Raw genomic sequence first — 25,412 nt, forward strand, 5'->3', positions numbered from 1 at the left:
GGAGGAGAGGAGAGAGTGGCACACACTTTACTAGGCCAGGAGCAGAAAAAGGGGACTGTTTTTAAAGTGATTTATTAATCTTGTGGTTTGACTGAAGAGGAAAGGCTGTATTTTTAAAGTGATGAATCTTGCTATTTGAAGGGAATACTTATCAGCCATTGATGAAGTGATTGCCAGACCAATCCTATCCACACTTTCCTGGGAGTAAGCCCCATTGACTCTAATGGGACTTACTTCTGAGTAGACATGCCTAGGCTTGAGCTGTGTATCTCCTAGTACAGGAGACAAATTAGCTTCCTAACCAAACCCTTATCAGCTCTGATATATTTTCATGGTCTATTTTTGTTTTCCCCACCAGCTCCTGGAAAAAAATTAATTTCATTAAATTAATAAAGGGTTCAATCCTATCCAAGGAAAATGGGAGAAATGACTAGCTGGATTGGGGTCCACAGGTGTGTGTAATGTTGGTCAGACTGGTTGTTCACAAAGTTCATTTGATAAAACAATTCAATTGGTATGCTTACAAAGTTTAAAAAATTGAGTCCTCCTGGACCAGACAAAATCTACCTACTCCAGCATCCTATCTCCAACAGTGATCAGCAGCTGATCATTTATAAAGCATGTATATTGCTGTGTATTAATAATATATTTGTAAGATCTGCATTTAATTAATGATATGATTAATATCATTAATATTAATATAGTTAATATATATTTAATATTTAATATTATATTATAATAAATATATTATATTTAATATAGTTAATATTTCTGGCTACTTCCTGTTCAATGATGTCACTTCCAGCCCTCAGGAACATGATTGGGAGTCATGGCCAACAGCCACGGGGGTCAAGGGAGCCACTGGCCGGTAAAGTTTGAGTACCACTGCCTTAAGGAGTGCTTCCCTGGCAAGTGGGTTGCAACCCCCCAGTTTGGGAACCACTGGTGTAGAAGCTATGTGTGATGGGAAGGATGATCACAGCTGTCTCTTTGCCCATCGTCCATGTAAGCATCTGTTCCACTTGGCCAGCCCAATCCTGTGCTGCCCACCAACAGTGCTGAGTGTCGCAAACACTTTCCTGCCAGCAGGAGAGACCCAGCATTGGTGGAGAGGCCACACCAGTCAGCGCTGGGCCTCAGCACCAGAAGGACGCCCAGAAGGAGCACCAGGCTTTGAGTATCCCTGCTGAATGGCAGGGAGTCTTTTCAGTGTGGTGTGAGATAGGGTGGAGGTGGAACCAGTGGCGTAGCTAATGATTGTGTAGCCCAGTGCCAAGCTCAAAATGTTGCCCCGGAAGTGATGTCACAACCGGAAGTGATGTCACGCCCGGACTTTTTAAAAAGTGAAAATTGGGAAGAACCCTCTTCCTCCCCCTAGCAGCTTGCCACCTACTTGCTCTGCTGCCTCCTCCCAGTCAGTGGCATAGCTAAGGCATCTATCTGCAATCTGAGGTCAAAGAAGTTTTGTAGCCCCCCCCAGACAAAATCAAATTAATTAAGTAAATAAATAAAAATCTGCCCCTGATTGGTTTGAGACACTATGCTGCTAAATATAAGAGGGGCACCACTTGAAAAAGTGCCTTTTTACCCAGTTAGTAGGGGTAATTGTATTATGATACATGGAAATGAGAGTTGACTCATATTAACACCTTATTGGTTTCATGCTGTATCATGATAATATGTCATTGGTTCTCAGAACAATCAGTCTCATAGGTCAGTTGTAAGTTAAAGAAATCCACTTTTTGTTCCATAAGGCAGTTTTGTTTTCATTTTCTGGTTAATTGGTCATAACTTTTGATAGAATACAGATATTCTAATGCTGTTCGTTCCATTGCATTCTGCATTAAATTTTCTTTCCAATGTTATATAACATGATGGTATTATTCATAAATACCAAGATTTTCACAATTTTGGTCACTAGTGTCAAGCTCAGCTTGTTGCCCCCCTAAAACCTGAAGCCTGGTGAAACCGCTACCCCCTGCACCCCCTTAGCTATACCACTGGGTGGAACCAGGCAGAGGGAGGGTGGGCTGGTTGGTGGATTGGGCCTGGGAGGGGAGCAGGGACAGCGGCAGAGGTTGCTGCCGGATCCTGTCCCCCTTCTGGAGCCACAGAGTCCAACATGGGTCTGTGGTTCTGCACCAGCCCTTGAGCTGGTGTGGACCTGAGTAGACCCATCAGTGCCAGCCACGCTCAACAGGATACAGTGGTGGCCATTTTAGTGCTGTTATACCACTGGGAACTGGGGGCATTTAGGATTGGGCTCTCAGTTGTCCTGGATATCTGTCCAATACATTATGTATTGGACATAATGCAAACATAAGCCCTACACTCATATAATATGTATAAATCTGAAATGTTATTTGTTTTTTGTTTATTAATGAGTTAATGACTATGAGCTTGAATCAACATGCACTGGAATTTAAGTGCATGTACATAATGTTAAGGATGTTGAAAGGTGGGGCACATGCCAATGAGCTGGGCAGCTGGCTGCAATCCTGCTCTCCACCACCTTAGAATTTACACATTTATTTATTTATTTACACCGCCCTTCCTCCAAAGAGCTCAGGGCGGTGTACACAGCTGCTGCCCTCCTTCTTATCCTCACAACAAGGACAAGGACCTACCTCACCTGTGAGGTAGGTGAGGCTGAGAGAAAGTGACTGGCCCAAAGTCACCCAGGAAGCTTCGTGGCTGAGGGGGGATTTGAACCTGGTTCGTCCTGGCTTTGTTTCCAATTTAACAAATAATAACTCTGTTATTGAATGTCCAAAGTCACTACAATAGATACCTGACATAATTCTAAAATGGATATCTAAATGTTGGGGAAGCACTTGGGTTTTTCAAATGACTTGCATTCCGTGGGGGACTGTTAAACTCTACACATGGCAAGTGCTCAAGGTAATGTTAAGAAATGTAGAATGCTAAACAGTGATAGAATAAAGAATGCAAGATGACCCGTCATGTTAAATTATCAGCGGCTTGTTGTAAAAGGCAAAGAGACTTGTGAAAATGCAGCGCTTTCTGAGATGGCGTTTTTATAGAAGATGGTATGAAGGGTGCTGCCTGTTTTTAATATCTGTTTTCATTTCTTGGTATACTTGTAAAATCCTGTCATAAAGACTGTTTATGAAATAGCTCTGGCCAAGTACAGCATGTGTGTGGCCCTTTAGTCTAAGTTGGAATTCTGCCGATCAGCTGTTTAGCAGGAAAGAGAGAGCTTGTAATGGAAGATCAGAAGATCATCAGGTGGATGATGTGGTGTTGACAGCGATTCCCTGTTTTGACAGCTGTTTGACAGCTCTGGGAAGGGCAGGGCTGGCTCCACAGCTGTAAGCAATCAAGGTCAATGGAGACCTGGATGGACACCTGAGCTTCATTTGCCCTTGATGGGACTTTGAATGGACATGGACTGAAGGGATGGCTCACCTGAGCCTAATTTGGAGCTAATGAGGTAGCTCACAGCTGAGCTGCATTTGGATCATGAGACATCCAAGGATAAAAGGCAGCTTTGGAAGGAGACAGAGCTACCCTGACCCAGGACCAAGAGCCGGAAGCTGGACCCTGACCCAGAGCGAGGAGCAGGATGCTGACCAGAGGGAGGACCCTGACCCAGAAGCCGGACACTGACCCAGAGGGAAACCCGGACGGACCCACACTGGGAGAAGGGGACTGCCAGAACTCTGCTGGAGGACACAGAAGAGAGGACTGCCAAGACCCTGCTGGAGGAGACACTCTGCTGGAGAGGACACTGCTGGAGAGGAGGAATTCTACTGCAGAAGATTGGAGTGGGAATACTGGATTAGGAAGACTGGACTGTGCTTTGGAGACGGGATTGGACTTGGACTGGAGGATTCAGACCTTTACTCACTAAGTTAAGTGGAGTTTTGGGGAGGGAAAGCTTCTGGACAAGAGGACTTGCAGGGAGTGTCTGTGTTTGTAGCAATAAATTCTTGTTGATTGCTATAAATAAGAAGTTCTGTGTTTATTCCTTTGCCCACCACAGCTGTGCATCTTGGAAAAGGGGGGTGTTAATTAGCCAAAAAGCGGGCATTAGAAGAGAGTTGAGATATTTGGGCGGGACAAATTGGCGTGGTCGGCAGGAGTCAAAAATTTGGCAGAACAGAGCTGAAGCCTGTAATCTTATGCACACTTTCTTAGGTAAGTCCCATTGCATTTAATGGGGCTTATTTCTGAGTAGATATGCATACACTTGCAATGTGAATTCAGCCCCCTCCTCCCACTCCAAGCAGCTAATCAGTGGGAAAGCAATTTTTTTTTTTCTTCAGATGATGCTCTGATACCACAGAGACCAGAGAGGACAGTATATACAGCATCTACATTTGTATGCAGTCTCCCTATGTGGCTAGTGATGCACCCAAAGAAGCCTGCTTTCTGATACATTTTGCCATAACAAGGTTAAACTGAAGCCACAGTCCTATGCACACTTTCCTGGGTGTAAGCCCCATTGAGTACAATGGGACTTACTTCCGAGTAGCTATGCATAGGATTGTGCTGTGAATCACTGCACAAGTTCACTGTTAAAAAAAATGCAGCATATAGACCCCCAAATGTCTAATTCATGTAGGTTAATGTTTAAAATGTGATGTGATCATCACAATATTCATAACTATAATAATAATTCTTCTTGTCTGCATGATGTGAATTTGATGCTTATTCTATTGTTCACGTGACATGGGAATAAAAAGAAGCAGCTAGTTGAGTAGTTTCAGATATGTTAAGAACACCACTTTTCTCATTATGTTGTGACAGACCTTTCTATGGTGGGTGGAAATAAAGCCATAATGTATGTGCAAGAATCTTGCCCAATATAGAACAGTCACTGAAACATTTTCCGGAAACAAACAAAGGGTTTAGCCAAGAAAATGTTCTCTAGGCTTCTATTTCAAAGCTAAGGTTACAGTCAAGGTTAATTTGCAATGTCAAGAAAGTGTGACCGTCATAAGATTTATTGACGATGTAAGGACAAATTAATGCAAGATTGGTGGCCAAGCTATTGATTCTTATCATGGGATCCTGCTGAAATGAAGTAATTATTTAATTAGACTTTTATGTATACTATAAATGGTTCCCAGAATAGAATGGCACTCAGTGTTGATGTCTGCAGTTCAATCTTCACTTTTGTAAGTGAGCAGAAAGACTCTAGGAATTGACTGAGGCTGAAATCCAATACACACTTAATATAATCCTATACACACTTACTTACCTGGGAGTAAGCCCCATTTACCACATTACACATTGTACAGTGTACACATTACACATTGCACAGTGGTTGAAAATGGCTGCTTTAAACTGTGCTTCTAGCAAACTAGAAGCACAGTTTCTGGTCATGTCAGGAGGCTCAGTGAGGCTTCCGTGCAGTCCTGGAGGCATGCAAGGCCCCACGCCTGAGGTATTTGCCCCTTTCATTCAATGGCATGTCTGCCACTGCTTCCAGGTTCTGGGAGACTCTTTGGGTTTCTGTGACTCTGTTTCTAGGGCAAATGTCTGTCAAATTGTCTGTCCCTCTTCAGCTGCCGGCTTTGTTACTACAGAAAGTTGTCCTAGAAACAGCTGCAGAACCCAGAAGAATTTTTCAGCAATTTTCAACCCCTTTACTCCAAACTCCCATGGCATACCTGCAGATCTTTCACAGCTCACTAGTGTGCCATGGCACACTCATTGCAAATCACTGGTCTAGACTGTAAGCTCCTTAGGGTTTGTCTTTCCACTCAATTCCAGGGGAGGCTTCAGAGAAATGAAGACCTGCAATTTCTTGCACACAGTCAAAAGAAAACTCTACAACTCTTTTCACCTAGCCGAAAGGCCTATGTGTATTTCTGTATGTGTGAATTAGCATCAGAAATTTATACATTCAATTAGAACAGGTTTTTTTTAATGTTCAGAAGTGTTTACCTACTCATAATAAACACCTTCCTTAAATAAATGCACACCTCCTTTAATTTTATTCCCTTAAATATTAACACCTTGCTTATTTTTATCTAAATAAATAGACTTATCCATAAATCTGTCCTATGCAGGCTGTATGAAAGCAAAGTATTATGGAAAAATGAGCTACCTTAAACTAAGAGTATACACACTTTACACAATTTATATACACAATTTATTAAGAATTAAGTATGTTCATTGTCCAGACTACCAGCTTGAATAAACTTGAAAGAAACCCAACTTAGCTACTCACTGTGCCGGTTCAGATTTCATGAGAAGTCATGGTTCAGCATAGCCATTGTTTATGAAACATGCTAGAATTGTCACCACAGTTGAACACCAGCTCCTGGTGTATTTCAACTGACCCTTGCTTGGCTCAGTCTCCACTACCTATTCTTCTACGAAGTTCTAAAATGAACTCCCAAACTCTTCCATTCTGAGAACCAAGTGACTGGGTTACTGTCCTCTTTCTTCTCCTGCCCAATGGCAAGAAAGTAGCTGACAAAGCTGGAAAGCAAGAGCTTCATCAGCTATAGGCTTGCCATTAGTTGGAAAGAGAAAGCGGGTGCTGTTAGCTTCTTCAGATATCTCTGGCTGTTCTTAAGCACAACAAGGACGATTGCAGAGCACAGTTCTACTCTCCTCTGCATCAATGATAAATGAACCATCCTTTGCCCATTAGCTACAAATGAATACATTGAAAGCAAACTGATGACAATGTTAAAAGAAAAACCTTTAACTGGTTTTTAAAACGGCTGGTCCATGCATGCACATTGCTGAATTCAGGGCCAACACAGCCATGAGGCCAGTTGAATCCCTTGCCTCAGGCAGCAGAATGAGGGAGAGGCAGCAGCCTAGTGAGCAGAGTCCTATACTCTGTACTCACCTGCCACTTGTCCTGGTCCACCACCAGTGTAGCTGCTCTGCTCAACCACCTCACCTCTTATGCATTTGAAAAGAAGGAACAGGAAGGTTTACCTCCTCCTGCTTCAGCTCCACTGCTTCTTATTGTAAATTGGTTGGCACACAGAATGCTGGGACCAGAGAGGTTCAACTCCCAGGATTCTCCTGGGTGAGCAACAATAGAGTGAGAGCAGGACACCAAAGATGGAAAGGTTTTGCCTGAACCCATTGGGCTGCTGCACTCTGGAGAGTATGCATGTCATGCTGCACACTGGGAGGAGATGAAGTGGGTAACAAAATTTGGGGGGTTGAGCATTGGAATTTGGGGGTGGGATTGGGTGATGAATTGCCTTGAGACATTCCTGACTGGATTAGTCAGCATTTTATTACTTGCTTGAGAACATGATAGGAACTACTCCTGGTTGAATGTGTAACTATTGATTAACAGGGATGGGCAAATTCAGCACTGCTTGACTTGAGTTGAGTCATGAGTCTCCTCCCCCAGTGACTCAACTAGGAAACAAGACATAACAGGGGGACTTGCCGAGTTGCCCTTTTGTGACTCTAAAGGACTGGAGAGGAGTTGCCCTCTTTAAAAAGCCTACCATGGGGGAAAAGGGTCTGCTACCAGGGTGTGTGTGTGTGTGTGTGTGTGTGTGTGTCAGAGCTCTCTTTAAACACTCTCCTGCTGTCCCTGCACATCTGTAAACAAGGCAGGAGGGGATGGGAGGGATTGCGTGAGAGCTGGGAGAGGAGGGAGGGAGGGTCACCAGAACAACCCAATCCTTTGCAGCTCTGCTCAGAAGTAGTCCCATTTGTGCCAGTTGTTCAATGACGCTCCCTCCTCCCAAGTAACAATGGAGCCATGGGGAGGAAAGCATGATTGCAAAATGCCTCCTCCCTGAGCTTGTCCCTGAGCTTGTCCCCTTGGGCTCCTCCTCCTGCCCTCCCTCAGCCAAAGAAAATATCAAAACTCCTATCCTTCATCCAATGATTATCAAAGGGAAAGAGAGTCCCCTCTTGTTCCATGCAAAAGCCAAACATTAACCCTTCCCTGCTGCTCACCGGGTCTGAATGATGGCGACACAAGGTTTTTCATGCTGCGAAAACAGTAAGCAAGCACACCCAGACATTGACACACTCAAGTCTGCAAGTGTGGGGACCAGTGCCAGTGAAGGGGCTCTTGACAAAAGTGTTTTGCCGAGTCTTCTATGCGCATGACTCAAGTGTAAATGAGTCAGCAAAAAATGTGCATTTTTGCAACTCCAAGTCAAGTCACCTGACTCAAGTTCCCATCCCTGTTAATTAGTTGAGAAGATAAGTAACTAGAGAAGCAGAAATGACATTTATGAATGCACATACACCTTAGACTTCAAAACAGAAAGCTGTGAGCATTTCCATTACTCCAGAATACCAAAGCCTGCGGTTTAAGTGCATTGCTCAGCAGCTTCTTAGGGACATATCCCAGAGGCAGGTTATCTCAGACCACAGTCATCATTCCATGGTGTTCTTGAGCACTTAAATATTTGATTAGGCTAGTTATCTTTTCATGTCACTTACATCCAGTTGATAAACTTCCTTTTTTAAAAAAAGTATTCTGTAAATAAAGATGTTAACAAATTATTGTACATGATTATACAATAAGGCACAATCCAGCAAAGATGAGTCTGCGGCACAAAACACATCACTGGATTTGATGTGCTTCCATTTTCTTGTGTAAATAGCAGTCAGATCCCCCCAGCACTCACCAGAGGCAGGTTAGGTCTATGGTAGTAGAGTAAGGGTCCTTAATTGTATCTATCCTGCCATGATCCAATCTGGATTTTCCCCTCCCTACAGTTGATATTTTCCAAGGAAAAAGGCTCCTATTGGTGCTAATCTTAATGTGATATAGAAAGAGCCCAATCCTTCTGCTTTTATCAGAAGAAACAAAGCACATCAGGATCAGTGGTACATTTCAGGTCAGGAGTAGCTTGGCCCTTAGGCTCAAACCACATGTTATGTGGAGTTCTGTGAATTTTTTCTTTGTGTTAATTTTACTCTAAAGCTGATTGGGACAAGTTTGCACCTGAACAGGAAATGCATGTGAAGAGAGAAACTTCCTAATCCTCCTCCTCAACATCCTTTTTTATATCAACCCGCCAATAATGCAACTTCTCTGTGATTGAACGAAGTGCCATTTACTTCAGTGGGCCATGCAGTGCAATCTAAATATTTACTCAAAAGAAAATATGACGTAGAAGTATTGATAATGGGACTTCCTAATGTTGAGGAAATCATTGCGTAAGAGCAGTGGTTCTCAAACTCTCTGTTCTTGCGTGGGCGGGAGGGGGAGGCAGCAGGGGCGGGGGGAGGCAGATACATGTACCCAAGCCCCTGCAGCCTCCCAGGGGTGCGGGGAGCCTGGCGCGACCTGCAGCAGGGCTTCCCACAGCAGTGAAAGTAGATGCGGAGCTATCACGCTCCACTAGAGGCGGGGGCGCGATCGCTCCGCATCTACTTTCACTGCTGCGGGGAGCCCTGCTGCAGGTCGCGCCGGACTCCCCGCACCCCCAGGAGACTACAGGGGCTTTGGTACATGTACCCAAGCCCCTACAGCCCCCCCTGAGCTACCTCCTCCCTTCCTCCAGGCTGCCCCTGCCCCTTAAGGGGGCAGGGGCCAGGGCCCGCAGGCTGGGGCGTTGCGACGCCCCAGTTTGAGAAGCTCTGCATAAGAGGGTTGACACCAATTGTGGTGCAAGTCATTTGAATAACAGTAGATATGTGAGAGCTATTCCACTTGATTAAAAGCACAGTTGGTGGTTTGCTATCCTCCATTTCAGAGGGTTTTGCTTCTCCAAAATCCAGTTCCTTGGTATATGTTCCTAATGTCACAAGACCTACCAGAAGTCCCTAATAGTACCAGATATTTTTCATTAGTTTCTTTCAAGGTACCTAATACCCTTTGCAAACTGAAAATGACCTAATATTCTTAACAGCTGTAAGCATCACTCTTAATGCGCAGGTTCCCATTTTCCTAGATTAGCCCTAGCTAAGTTTAACTAATGATAGCAGGCTTCTAGTAATCACTATGCCCAATCATTTATTAGGGGCTTATACTTTTTTCTACATTAATATTAATGCTTAGGATTAAGCATATTTTCTCAGAAATAAGTTCTACAGTATTAAGTGGGACTTACTCTTACGTAATGTGCAGAAGGTTGTAGCTTTACAGCACAATCTTACGGTTGTCTACTCAGAAGTAGTTCCACTCAGTTCAATGGGGCATACTCTTAGGGCAGTGTGCAAAGGCTTGTGGCCTTTCAGTCCTGACCATGGCCAGCCCAGAGTGTGCAGTGATGCCAAGACAATATGCATGGCATGCTGTAGGCCAGCTGAGGACCAGGTGGCCCAGGAGATATAAGTAAAGAAACTTTTTACTTACCTCTCCATAGATTCCCGGGTCCCCAATGGGTCTTCTCAGACTTATGCCAGTTCTTTTGCCAGGCTAAATCTGAAATGCCTCTGGGGGTGGGTTCTGGGGATTTCTAGTGTGCACAGTTATCACTGAGATGTATCCATCCCCTCCCACCTCCAAACCACCTTGGCCCAGCCTGATCCCCACTCTGATCCACCTCCACCACCAATTTATCGGCAATGGCAGAGGTTGTGGATGCCACTGTCACCCATGTACCACCTCTTGGCCTTTCCACTGGTGGCAGCTCTATGGAGCATCTGCTATACCAATCACCCACAGAATACAATAGAGGAATGCAAGATCTGCCATTATATCCCATTAATAGGATTGGGACATAACTAGAGGTGTTTGAAAGTAGTGTTATTTACCTTACTTAGAGGTAAGCCCATTTTGTTCAGTAAAACATAGGATGTAATCCTGTCTTACTCACCAGAAAAAAAACACCTCCAAGCATAAATCTCACTCTCCCTTGCTGACTAGTGACCACTTTATGTAGGTACGCACAGCAAAGAATAGTTGTAACCATAATGGTAAGCTATTCCCTAGATATAATGGGATATTATTATATGACCATTGCACTATCTATCATGTGAAAACTCTTGATGGTACATTGAAAGTCTCTGCATACCTAGAGTGACAACTGGGATATTTATAATTACCATTGTGAAACCTGTAGCATCTGCACAATATTTTGAATGCTCAGTGTATTGCCATTTATGCTAAAGTCTTTGTATAGTATTATGAGAGTGATAATGTATGGTTATTGCTCAGCTCCATCAGCAGAATTTCAGGCTGTTTACTATAGTCATGATGTTACACCTGAATGTTACAGGTTAGGGAATGTAATACCTGAGATCATAGAAGTATTTTAAAACATTGCTGGCTACAGAATTTTGCGACAGCAGAACTTGAGTCTTGCCAGTTTGGCACACTGTTAACTTCTCTGAAGGAAGCAGAAACAGGGTTGCCTTCTCTGCTGGACAACAGAACCATTTGTCATTCCTGTGTCAGGATGTTGGGGTTTAAATCTATCCATTGGAGAGGCACTGGTCTCATTAGAGTTGAGTTCAAAGCTCAGGTTGCGTGAAGATTGTTGGAAGGAGGAATATCTTGTTCAGCAATGTGGAAAGTTCTGGCACCACCAAATTGTGTGATAAGTGTCTTTGTTGATGCAGAGTGACATGGATGAACTAAGAATTATGCCTTCCCACATTTTAATTCTCAAAAAAGTCTTTACAGAAAATTGGGGAAGTAATGCCCCCATTTCTTGTTTGAGTTTGTCATACACTTTTAAATGTTTCTTTTCTGAGTCTTGGTGCTCATGTCTGACTTTTCTACAGCAAGCTGCTTTTCTGTACTAAATTCTCATATTAACATTTGGCCAATCCTGTTTTAATTAACTTCATAATTAAATTCTCTCTCCTCTGCCAGCTTGCTGTTTCAACCATTTCCTGAACTCTCGCTCTACCACTTGATTATCAACTACCCTCTCTCTTAATTATTTTTTCTTAATGTTATCTTATCTAGAGCTTTGGATGTCTAACCTTAACAGTGGTGAAGTATAATCCTAAGAATGTGTACACAGAAGCAACACCACTTGAGTTGAAGGGAGTATAAGTCAGAACCTTAACCACCAATTAATTGCTACATCTCCAAGGATAGCACTATCCGGAAGTCTTTTTGATTAGTACTCTAGCTTGCAAAAATGCACAAATGCTTTGCATGAAAAATAGTTCACAACTTTTTTGTCGACAGTGAAAATATACTATGATTCTTTTCACATAGGGAAGAAAAAAGAAAAGGAGTCTCAGTTTTCCAATCAAAGCATCTATAGAAATTGGTGTTGATTCAAAGTACCTTCAAATAAAAGGACTTTTAAAATACAGACCAGGCTACCTTCATAACACACCTGCTTCTTCCTTATATGCTGGCAGATTAATTTTTTTCATTCCACTAATTGGTTGCTTATTAGCCCTTGGTGTCTGTCCTCTTCTGCACCCCTTAAGCACTGATTCTTTTAAAAAACAGATGTGACCTTTTCATAGGCCAGCTTCCTTGCTATTGATAAACTGGCTTCAATGGTAGCTTGTAGTTTAGTCTACTTAGCAAATCAGTCTAGGCCAGTTTTTCTCAAATCTTTTGACTTGGACCACTTTCTACTCTACCTCCCGCCTCATCGGTAGACAAACACTAAATATAAGTTCCACAAATAAGCACATGGAAAGCTTGCTCCAGGATACAAGAAGCAAAAGACCAGGGCAGTCCCCTCCTCTCCATGTCTCACCACAGGGCTATTCAAGGTCTTTCTTGGGAGCATTTTCTGCTGATGAGAGAGAGAAATTCTTCATCTGCCTCATGATCCTCTCTCTCTGTGGATCTCCATTCTCCCCTCTCATATGTCCTATGATACTTCACCCCTGGGGTTCCCTTCAAAGTGTGACAGGCTAGAGGCTAAGCATAATCATTCCCTAATATAATATTTTCTGAAATGGGTGAGGTGGCATAGACAGACCTAGGAGAGGACAGGCCCTGTCTTAATGAGAAATAAAAGCAAGATAAATGAACTAGCTTTAGTTTAGCCTGTACCATGGTTGCAAGTACGCAGATGACAGAGAAGGTGTCAGATATCTGTGGCATCTCTAAACATGCCTGTGGTGGCAATGCCAACAGCCCTTGGTTTTCTTTGTCTACTGGGCATCAGAAATGCCTGACAGGTAAGCAGCAACCTCTACTCATAGCTCCAATGTAGCTGCTAACAAGACCTTCTTCATAAACACGGTACTGTATATTTCAGGTGTGCATCCAAGATGTTGATTGTACACCAGGTGGCAAACCCAGGTTTGTTGCTGCATTATGTCTGAAACATCACTGTCTCAAACATCTAGGGAACATGTCCTATGAAGTGGTTAATGAAGCAATTCCTTAACACACCAAATGGCTTTCTCACCCCAACATTTGATTGTGACAGGACAGGACAGGGACAGGATACCATTTATTCATTTATTTTGCTATGTAAACTGCATTTTGCTATGTAAATTTTACTATGTGCACTACTTCTTGTTGAAAAGCAGCATAAATATTCCTATGATTATACAATAGCAAATCTATATGATTAGATATTGTTAAAAACAACAGCAACAATAATAACTATCATGACAACATTGGTTGGTGATAGCAAATACAGGCAAAATCAGGGTTCTATTATAATATTATGGCTGGAGGAGACCATGCCTGGTAAACAGGGAGCAAAAAATTGTGAAAGAGCTATCTGATCTGGCCCAAGATTGAAAACAGGAGTGACATATTCAGAGACTCAGTAGCATAGCTACAGTGGTGCAAAATGGTAATTAGTGCAGATTCCTAAGCAACCCCTCTGACTCAATAGCTGCATATTGCTGCCTGAGTGGCTCTGAGAGCAAGTGGGAGGGGCTGCTCACACTCACATTCGAGAGCTTGCACTACTTACCATTTCGCGCCGCTCAAGTTACACTACTGGGAGACATGGAACAATCTCCCTCTTTTGAACACTGGGGATTAGTCACAGAGAAACATAGCACAAGCTAGCTCTAGATCAGCCCCTATCCGAGCCCCTGCACAGAAAATTGTAAGGTGGCTGTGCAGATTGTTAAATGAAATGAGTAGAAACAAACAACTCGGAAGAGATCAAGGATTGCCAATGGGAAAATGAATATTTTGTGTCAAGCAGGGAAGAAATTTAGTTTAAAATAAAAGAAAAGAGAAACTTCTTTTTTAAAAAAAACATCATTATTTGCTAAATGGCAAATGCTTTCCCTAATATTTGCAAAACAATCAGCGGGAAGCGACTGCATTCTGCGAAGATAATGAGTCAAGCAAGTTAGAGAGCATATGGAGCTGAAGAGTAGACTGTGTATCCCAGTAAACACAAACCTAAATGGGTTTTGTTTCTTTGATCAGAAAGGGACCATGGTTGAGATTCCTTTTTTGACCCTCCAAACAAAAAAAAAGTACAAATAATAAGAGTTTAATTTATTGTGTCTGAGTTTTTAAGACACAGCAAATTCATATGACCCTTTTTTTTGCCGTGCTTTGGCATGGGCTGCAGTACTCTCTTGAAAGCCATGCTGACCTCAGCACAGATCAGCTTTTGCCACTCAACTGCTGTGCTCAGCTCTGAATAATTTAGTATGTCCTGGGAAATGGAGACAGCAAATTGAGCTTTCTTCCCCAAAAGGTGATGCCAGCTCATCATAACCACAGCCATCTCTTAAGAGTCCCAGACCTGGAATTGGTGCACAAACTTACCAAATCTTGATCCTTTTTCCCTTGTGCAAACTCTGCCCCCAACCTCAGGTACCTCAGGTATCCTGTGATACGGGCATTCCAAATGGATGTATAAGAGAAATATCTATTGCAGAGTGGCAAAACCAGTAAAGGATAACCACCAAAGATAGGGACACAGTCCAATTCCAGCCAGCTCACAGATGTTTCTTTTCTGGTTTTTCTTTATAATCATGCAGGGTCTTTCCAGAAAACTTAGGTTTAAATTGCACAGAAATCATTGCTGGAGAGATATTTCTATCTGCATGTCTTGGAATTACTGATATCTATGCTAAATTAGATAATTAGCAAAACAATTATAGATTCCACAAGAAGGTATCATTAAGGGTTAAGTTTATTCTACGAAGTGCCAGTGGTGATTTTATTTCCTTAGAGCTGCTTTACCTCAGAAGGATAGCGATAGGAAATTGACATTTTCCCATTTTCTTTCCCCTGCCTTTAAACTCTGTAGGTCAGCCCTACCCCGGGATGCATCCGTGCATTAATGAAGATGCTGTATTGCCCTTACTGCCAGGGACTTCCCAATGTGAAACCTTGTAACAACTACTGCCTCAACGTAATGAAGGGCTGCCTTGCAAACCAAGCTGATTTGGATACCGAATGGAATCTGTTCATAGGTAAGAAGGGGAGTGAGAGGGAAGGGGAAAAGAATTATTCATGTGTAGAACTTCATGACAAGTTCAGGAGAGTTCAGCATTTGCCAGATTGAAAATGGAGTGTAGTGACGAAATGCCTTCATTTGTCTATCACTCATGCTCTTCGATCAAAGTTTTGAAGTTCAGTTGTAGCGATCGTTGTTCAACCATGGAGCTATTTTCGTTTAATTTCTTTCCAGTGTCATATTGGTATATGATGTCAAAGTTCCTACCTGAAATTCCTAGACATTTTTTTAGGAAATACGCTGCAAATGATTGGGGCTGAGTTTGTGATAACAAGCCTAGCAGGGAAGGGGGTGGAGGAGGAGGAGGGAAAAAAGCTGTGCCTCTGTAAGTAAAGTTGACTTGCTTTCAAACTGATCTGCCACTTGCAAACTTGAAGACCATTGATTCTTTTTCCTAAGTCCAGTATGACTGGAGGGAGGAGGGAGGGAGGCACTCCCTGAACTATCCATTTGACAATTAAAAGATCGGTCCCATAACTCCAGTTAAAAATAGTCTCCAAACCCTCTCCTTCCATACATGGAAAGAGAAGAGTCCACCACACTGAAAAGAAGGGAACTCTTTCATTTTGTATGGAGGTATGGTACACTGTAGTTCACACAATTCAGCAATATCTCTCCCACCCCAATACAAAGATTTCTGTTTGCCGACCAGCCAGGCAGCCTGAGTGGGAGAACAGAAAAAAAGCTCAACTCCAAACTGACATAATTTAACCAGAATAAAGAGAGAGAGGGGAAAAGGGAAGGAGAAGGTGCTGATACAAAAGTGCCCTTCAGCTGATTGAGTGCAGTGAAAGGGTGACAAGTTTCAAAAACTAAGCATGAGTAGGACAAGGCAAATATCTGATTCTTTCCCATTCTAAACAAATCCCATTTAGGTTCTGAGAGTGATTTTTTTTTTTCCCCTGCTACAAAAATAGCAGTTAATTTTCTTGAAATGCCTGTTTGTTCTGCCTTCTTCTGAAATGACTTCCCTCCACTGAGTAGCTTGGAAGAAAACAAATGCACTACGAGCAATAAGAAAAGCTTAGCTGTGAAGGACAAAAAAGGGGGGATAGAAAAGCTCTTGATACCTCTATTTCAACGGCCAATACACAGGTGAACTGGTACTGCCTGTGGAACAATGTGCATGCGATATGTTGGGTTTACTTCTTTCTTTACAGTATTTCTATCCTGTTTTGCCACCCCCAAAGGGATTATTATGACAGTTTACAACAGTTTTAATAAAACCTGGCGGGGTAGGGTTCCACAGCCTGGCTGCTACGACTAATAAGCCAGTCACTCGCTTTAGAGACTGGAGAAAATACCTCCTCCCCCAAAATAAAATACCTAAGTGACCATATAGACAGTAAGAAGCATCAGGGTGGAGTTTTCAGTCTGCTAAAGAAAATACAGTAAGCCAGGAATTCTTACCAGGGGAGGGGGGGTATCTGTCACTGTATTTCAGTTTAACCTACCTCATAGGGATGTTGTGAGGATACAACACAGGGGGAAAGAGTAGCAGGCGAAAGACAGGAGCTCACTTGCTGAAAGAACACATTACAGTTGCATTCAAGTTACAGGGGTCCTTCTGTAAGTAATTTTGTTTGTAGGTTCAATTATGTTGGTGAAACAAGCTAAGTAAGGGCCCAATCCTATCCAACTTTTCAGCTCCAGCGTAGCCATAATGCAGCCCATGGTAAGGGAACACATGTTTCCATACCTTGAGAAGGCCCCAGTGACTGCCCCTCCACCACAGGATGTGGTGCACAACCTTCTGGCATAACTGCACCAGCACTGGAAAATTGGATAGGACTGGGCCCTAAGCCACTTCGCAACACTGAAAATAGTGACCCTGTTGCTATAGCAAAAGGGGACACTAAATTTGGGAGTTCCTGGGGGCAGAAGGAAGAGAGGGTGTGAGGGGAGCACGCGTACTGAGGTGCAGAGTTTATAAGCTGGGGCTAGGAGCTGAGGGCTGCTCATATCTTTGAAAGTTTGTAAGTGTTCTTAAGAAACTCTTAAGAAGGCGAGCTTCTGTATGATGGCCTGTCCTCCTTGGACAAAAGGTGGGAGAAAATCGTACTAAGTGAATAGAGCTGAACCTCAAACAGGCTGTTGCTGTCAGACCCCTTCTAATGGCAAACATTATATGCATTGCCCATCATATGAAACACAATGTAATGTCTATGAGCTAAGTGAAAATGAAAAAGTATACAGCACTAGCGAGCTATGAAAAATTGGATAAAATGCATGAGCGGTTTTTACCTCTGGAGCCTGTGTTGGGAACCAGGCATGAAGAAAAAATATAATTTTGTGCATTAACAGTCTTTGCTTAGGCAAATGTGACTGAAAATGTGACTCTTTTGTTTGTTTGTCTGTCAAACCCTGACTTGCAAACCAAGAGGAAAACTTATCGAGCATGCTAGAAGAAAACTTTGATTTTTAATTATTGGCAGATATGAGGATGGGGAAAGGAAACACATTGTACTACCTGTCTTGCAAGCCAACCCACTTCTTCCAACTTATACGTCTGATTCATGGTCTGCCCAGACAGGAACATGTGAAGCTGTATATGGAACAAGTGTAGAAAACTGCAACATTTTATAAGGATTCAACTATGACCAAGACTCATGTTTTGATCAATTTTTTTTTTCCCAGTAGCTCCCCTTGCCTAAGTACAGTAAGAAATCATCACTTGTGCCTGTAGATGCATTCTATTTAATTTAGGATTTATCAACTTTTGTATTCTCAGGAGTAGTTCAAGTCTCAAGGGGCTATCTCCTCTATTATGGTGCTCAGACTCCATAATAAAGTTGACACCATCTAGCAGTGAGGGCTTCACAGTTGTGGAGCGCACTAATAACATAGGAATTACGTATGGAATGCCAAAGGGAAATATAACATTAAGGGAAGGCCTATGTCCATTTCTGACAACTGAAAATATTTTTTCTTTCCCTTGTGAGTGAAGTGAGGGGCAAATGGTTTTCTATATTCTCCACTATAATTTGGTAAGGTTGCCACAGAACATACAAAATAGCTTTGGCATCTTGTTCCAGTCCCCAGAGCAGTTATTTTCAACCTTTTTTGCTTCACGGCACACTGACAAGGTACTAAAATTGTCAAGGCACACCATGCTGTTGGTGGGGGGCTCGCATCCCCCAATAGCCCTACTAATAAATGACCCTCCCCCAAACTTCCATGGCACACTTACAGAGCATTCATGGCACACTAGTGTGCCATGGCACAGTGGTTGAAAATGGCTGCCCTAGAGGGTCACGTTTGTCCCACATCTAATTTATAAACATAAGAACATAAGAAAAGTTGTGCGGATCAGACCAAAGGCCTATCTAGTCCAGTATCCTACATTCCACAGTGGGCCCCCAAATGCCTCTGGAAAACCTGCAAGCAAGAGAGAAAATTGCTCCCCAGCCATTGCTCCTCTACAACTTTTGCATAGTTCTGCTAGATGTACCATTTCTTAGTGAAAAGATCTGGAGATTTCTTTCCCAAAATGATGCAGGGTCATTGAACTGTGGAAGATTCTCTTGTGCAGTTTGCCACAGTTGTTCCAGAGCTCATCCAGCTCTAGCTCAACTCAGGAGTTCTACTGAGTGGTTTTTAGTCTCCAAGCACCAGTGCTGATCTGATATATAAAAAGTTATGTTTTTAGTTACCATCAGCATAGTCTTTGTTATGTTAGTTTGCTAGTTTGCCCCTATGTTATTTTGCTTCCTATCCAATCATACGGATGTACAAATGGATTGGCCAACCCTGCTGTAGCACAGTCTTTGAGGCTGGCAGGCCCACTGCCTCAAACTTGGATCAGTAGTCTCCAATGTGTTGCTCCTTGGTGTTCCTTTTTACCATTTTCACTCATTTTCAGAACACATTTTCACTCACGCTGCCCTTTTCCTCACTGGCACTTCTCCCCTTGACCACTTAACTCAGCACCATCTCTTCCTCCTCCTTAGCAGATGGAGTTTCATCCAGTGGTACATGGTCTCAGTAGTGTAGCTAAGGGGGACAGGGTGGTACATTGCCCAGGGGACCATGCTTTCAGGGGGTCACCAACCCACACTCCCAATGGTGGACCCAAGGTGAAAAAAGCAATTTTCTGAGACCTTAGAAAAATACTTGTGATTGCAAAAGCTGGAAGTGCCCCAGGTGGCCCTCTGAGGAATTCTGAGGCATGGAGGGGGGTTACGGGTAGGTGGGAATTGACTCCAAAAGTCACATGACACATTCCAAGGAATGCATTAGTTTGCCGCATTTTCTTTTAAAATGGTGCAGGGGGAGTGCACAAAATGAAACAAAACCATAGCACCTGGTTTAGCACTTTGCCCCTGCTTCAAGTCCAGTCCTAATCATGTTGCCCCATGCACTATTTTGATTTAAAAAAGAAAAAGACAAAAACCGTTTCTGTTGGCTTTCAACATGTAGTTTGTCCCTAACGTTCTGTGCTGTATAACAATTCTATCTTTTTTTAAAATTTTTGTATGTTTGCTTAACGTATCACATTTATAGTATGATATCATACGTATGTATTTCAGATGACATACGAAAACATCTCAGTACTTTGGCACCTACATGTCACAGTAAAGACAAACATAACTCTTGTATTTTATCTTATTCGAATCCCTTGTATGTCAATAAAGGTTATTCTGATTCTAATCCCAATCTAAATACTCTTTTAAACCTGCACATATTGTTCCACTGCATAAAAATACTGCATTATATGACATTAAAATGTTACGTTTTCCAAATGCATCACTCTAATAATCATTTGAGAGTCACTTATAACCGGTATAATGAGATAATAACATTATCTTGGTAGTAAATCCCAATAATAAATTCTACATTGTTTAACATCATGCCTTATTATAGGCATAATTTAATAGTCCCATATTATCCAAGTCCACATAAACTCTATAAATGATAGTCAGTCTTTAAAAGGAGAAACTTTTTGTTTCCCATCTTGAAGATGAGCTTTCTCAGTCGCAGTAGCATTCCCAGAGGAAAGGCACAATGCAAATTCTCCTCTGCTTTGCTCTGGCCTCCCGGAATGGATCCAATGGCAGCGGGAGGGGCCTTTTAGAAAACGCTTTGAGGCGCCTGCAAAACTTAGTGCTATACCCTCCCCCCCGAACACTACTACTCAGTCATGTTTGTCATTTGAGCCGCTTTCCAAACACAGCTCCACCAACCCTTATCCTGACAGTGTTTTGTTTTCATTTCCTATCAGTATTTTCACCATCCTTTGTTCTACCTGTGGCAATCTAGATGAGCAAGATGCATTGCACTTGATAAAACTGATTTGGAATCTGCTTAGCATTATAAAGGTACTTTCTTAATTGTACCTCTTGCTTTTCCAAACTGGTCATTTTCCAAAGAACCTGAATAATAGGAAGCTTTTTTTTCCCCAGTTGGAATTACGTAGTTATCAGCAGGAGGGGGAAAACCCTCAAACCTCATAAAACTGATTAGACGAATAGTTTATACAAGCATACTGAGCCTGGACTATTACTCATATATTTTTTTATGCAGCGTGTACTGCAAGAATAAATATTTTTCAACTAAGCTTTCAGAGTCACTTTGCTTCTCAACCTTTTGTTCCATTCATGGAGGTACATCTTGTGTTATGATAGCAGCCTTCTCAAGTCCCTTTTGTTGTAGAAATTATTTATGTATACACCACTCTTTCTCTGAGGAGTTCAGCTCCCTTGTTTAGATTAAGCTAACAAATAGCATCCTGCTCAAGGCCACCCAGTAAGCCTCATATCTCAATACAGATTTCAACTCACATTTACCAAATCCAATCCCAGTGCGCTAACCATTGCAGGAAAAAGGATACAATCCTATCCTGCGCTGTAACAGGCAAACCAAGAAGTTTGCGACTTATCCAGCACAGGATAGTGGCCATAAGCAGCTTTGCCAGAGGTAACGGGAAACATTTCCTCTTACCTCTGGGTAAGGGCTGCTGGCCCCTATGGGTCTCCTCAAAATTGTGCCACCTCTTGAGGTGCCCTCTTGAGGTGGCACAAGTCCGAGGACAGCGGAGTGACTTGAAGCTGCTCTATTCTCCCTGGGAATGGGATTTGTGATCTGGCATAACTGCCAGATCCCAGCCCTGTCTCCTGCTCCCCACCCGCCTGCCCCTGGGGCTGCCCACTGCCCGCCCTCCATCCTCCCGGGAGCGCCTCCCTCCTGCCTGCTCCCCACCTCCCCCTGCCTACCTTTTCTGCTTGCGACGGCCCAGCTGGGCCGACGCAAGCATCCGAGAGGAAGCTGGCACGGAGGCTTATGCCTTACAGCACATTTGCGACCCTCCTGGACCAGCGCAATACAGGTCTGGATTGCACCCAAAGGCTCTCACAGCCCAATCCTACCTTGCGCTGGAAGAGGCAGGCCTGGTAGGCCTGCGCTGTATCCAGCACAAGTTTTGGGCTGCTCGTGGGTCAGCCCAAGGCACGGGGAGGCTTTGGGGCTACTCAGATCTGCAGCAGCTAAATTGGCACTTTTGTGAACAACGTTGGGTCGGCACAAGGGACTTGCGTTGGCCCAAGGGTGCCTTTGGGTTCTGCTCTCAGTTATCTTGCAGCCCACAGTGAAGATGAGCCTTTGCAAGCAACCCATTTTGTACAACTTGTATAAAACATGGGAAAAGCTGTTAAAATGGTCACATCCGAACCTTTCATTTCCTAGGAATTTTCCATTCATGATTTTCATTAGCCTAATAGCTAAAGACCTTTTGATACTTGTTTGATGCTTGATAGGCAGAGGAAATGGAGACTTCCAAACCGTTCATCAATGCAACTCCCCTGTTTCTCATTCCTCATTACTAAGGCCACAGCAAGAGGCAGGACTACCTTTCCAAATCCGCTTTTCCCAGAGGTATACTGGGGTGCCCTGGCGCCCCCAGGCAGGAATGGAGTGATGTCACGTATTGTGCTGATGTCTTGTGATGTTTCTTCAGAAAAATTGCTCCAGTGGTGGCTGTGAGTGCCCAAGCAGCAGGGGCACCTGTCACTTCTGGATTCGGGAAACAATGGGAGTGAGCACTGCAGCGAAATTGCCCAACTAGCTGCTGAGAGGGCGCATGTGCGCCAGTCACTTCCCTAGTCAGAAGTAATTGCACACATGTTTTCAGCAGCTGTTCAGGAAATTTTGCCCCAGCTGCTGCTGTGGCATGTGCAATTCAATAGCTTCCCAACTGGGGAAGCAATTGGAGCACACACACTGGCACCACCTCCAATAGGCATCCAGGACTCTTGCCCTGTCCTGCCCCAGGGCAGATACGTTCCTGGCATTTCCAAACCTGTATTCCCAAAGCAAACCCAGCCTTTACCTTCAGCAGAAGATTAAAGAATGCTTCACCTGATCCTGGCCTAGAAGCTGCATTTGTGGTAGAGAAAGAGCTTACTCATCTGTCAAGCTGAACCCAGCTTCTGGTCTGGAGGAGGAGGACAGATCAGAAAAATAGTGCCCCATTCTTGGATTACTGGAGTTGCCTTCTGGAAGGAGAAGATGAGCTCTGTGGTTCTCATGGAATGCTTGTTGCTTGTGGCTAGGCATCCACCAAGGCATCAGGAGGGGCAGGCACATTTTGCTGAATCTAATGTCCCCAAGTTCAGCACATTACATTTCCTGGGAGTGGCAAAAAAGCAGCCACTTTTGAGGAAAAAGTAGATGTGCTTGCTGAAGAACATATTTGGGCTGCTCCTTGTGATTTCAAGGTCCACAGCGAATAGTAGGCTTTGTAGTAGTAGTAGGCTCTTGACTTTGTTTGAAACTGCAGTCCATTTCTTTGGTGTATTGAAAACTAAACCAGCCTCATCACAGTATGTCTTCTGTTGGGTTCTGTTTCTTGGTCAAGCTAATGTATGATGCAATGATGGAAGAATGAAACAGAACAGTAGGAACTGCCTATTTATATTGATAGATATAATCATAAGGAACCTTTTGAATAATATGGCACTCAAGGAAATGTCCACTTTTCTGAAGTGTCAAAGCTCAGTTAAATGTAGAGCCAATACAACTCTCCTGCTCGATAAGAATAAGCAGATAAAAGCCTTTTCAAAAAGAAATGAATAGTGCTGGGGGGTTGACTTCACACAGTGGGTGCCATAACAGAGGAGGTCCTACTCTGCACTTTTAGATCTAACCGCAGTAAACTAGACGAGGAAAGCTTCAGCGGATCTTAATGAGTGGGAAGCACTCTCAGGAGATGACACTTTAAAAAGTATACAAGACCAAGACTATTTAAGATTTTAAAGGTAAAAATTAGCACCTTGTAACCAAAAGGGTAGCCAGTGAAATTATGAGTGGAGTGATATGATCTCTTTTAAATATTCAAACCCATAAAGAAGCCTAAAGATCTAAAACTGTGTTATGCACTAACTGAAGCACCTCAGTCATCTTTGGGGCTCTCCCAGGTCTAGCCCTAGGAGCTGTGGGGCCCAATACAAAACATTTTTGTGGAGCCCCTATGGGCCCCCCACTCACCAGGATGAGGTGCAGTTGTGACATCTGACAGTGATGTCACAGCCAACTGCTTCTGGGGAGGGATTTCAAGCCAGTCAGACCCAGGGGCAAGCAGAAAGGAGGGCCGTCCAGTAGCAATGCTCCGCTCATCATATTGTCCTTGCTATGCCTCAGCATTGAAGATTCCATGCTGAAGTATCAGTTACAGAGCGAGCTGCCGGCTGCAGCTACAGATGCTTCACTCACCACCCCAATGTGAAGCCCATCTAGACATGGGCTATATTGGCCAAATTGCCCTGGGCACTTCCATGTAACAGCTCATTACAGCAATCCAGGTGAGAGGTGACTGCTGCATAAAGACCAAATATCAAGTGTACCTCTGAGTGGAAGGATGATGACTGTCCTTCCAAGGCTGTAAAAGTCAATTCTGCCCATGTATGCTTCCTATGCAGCCAGGATATCATTGAGATCCAAGAAGTTTCCTCCAGTTTTCATACCTGATCTTTTCGCAAGGAGATTAATCTTTTCCCCTCAGCAACTCCGTTTTGCCAGGGTCCAGCTTGAATATACAGGTGCATCCATGGATACAGTAGCCACCAAGTCAGTTATCTACAGATCTGCCCCCCCCCCCGCCCATTAACGTTGTTTAGATGTTTTATGTGCAGGCAGGCGGCTTCTTGTAAATGTTTGAAATACAGTGCAATCCTAACTGCACATTAGGATGTGCACATATGTCATAAAGCACGTTAGCGCCTCCTCAGGAGGAAGCTGCACCTGCGCACAGAGGCTGAGCCTCCGTGGCAGCTTCCCCCAAGTAAGTTCGTTGGCCAAACTCTGCCGATGCAGGGGTCTGAGGGGGCAGGGAAGAGGTGGGAGGGAGGTGTTCTGGGGTGGGGGAAGGGCGGGCGGAGGGCAATCCCAGGGGTGGGCGGGGGAGCAGGATTTGGGGCTGGGATCCGACTGTTATGCCGGATGCCAATCCCCGAGTAGCTTCAAGCCACTCCACTCTCCTCAGACTTGTGCCACCTCAGGAGGTGGCGTATGTCCAAGGAGACCCATAGGGGCTGCAGTGGCTTACCTGAAGGTAAGGGAGTTTCCCCTTACCTTTGGCTGAACCACTTTGGGCATCTATTCTGCGCTGGATACAGCGCAAACCTCTTGGCTTGCCTTTTCCAGCGCAAGATAGAATTGCGCCCCTAGTCTCTTAAAACATTCAGGCTGCCTACAGCCTACCTGTATGTTGTGCTATAAGTTTGTATGCCTATAGCATCCTGTAATTGTAAAAGAAATAAATATTTTTCCAGGATAAGCATCTAAACAACGTTAATAGGCATGGGGAGGCTGCAGGGGGGCACAGACATAGAGTTTGCCCATATCCATAGTTTCTGTATCCATGGGGGTCCCTAGAATGGATCCCCAGCAATATGGGGGTGTCACCAGGGCTCAGCCCCAGCAACACAAGCCTCCTCAGGAACAAGGGGCTACTTGAGAGGAAGGGGCTACATGGGAGCAAGGGGTTACTCAGGAGGAGGAGAGCTAAATAAGTACCACCTGGATCCAGCCCCCAGTCAGGAGGTCTCCCAGGGAGGAGGGCCTGAGTTCTCACAAGAGCTCAGGCCAGTCACATGGTCGGAAGGGGTGGAACTGGCTGGGCTGGCTGCT

At 43.8% G+C, this 25,412-nt stretch overlaps 1 protein-coding gene across 2 annotated transcripts in view; it reads left to right on the forward strand.

Moving 5' to 3' along the window:
* The window catches only part of GPC6 (glypican 6), an 853,410-nt gene that overhangs the window by 626,966 nt on the left and 201,032 nt on the right, over positions 1–25,412 (forward strand). For both annotated transcript variants that reach the window (XM_066621046.1, XM_066621047.1), the window contains exon 4: positions 15,081–15,246. In XM_066621046.1, the coding sequence (XP_066477143.1) occupies positions 15,081–15,246 (166 nt within the window). The remainder of the gene's footprint in view (positions 1–15,080; positions 15,247–25,412) is intronic.

The sequence above is a fragment of the Tiliqua scincoides genome, chromosome 3 (assembly GCF_035046505.1).
Source record: "Tiliqua scincoides isolate rTilSci1 chromosome 3, rTilSci1.hap2, whole genome shotgun sequence".
Lineage (NCBI taxonomy): Eukaryota > Metazoa > Chordata > Lepidosauria > Squamata > Scincidae > Tiliqua > Tiliqua scincoides.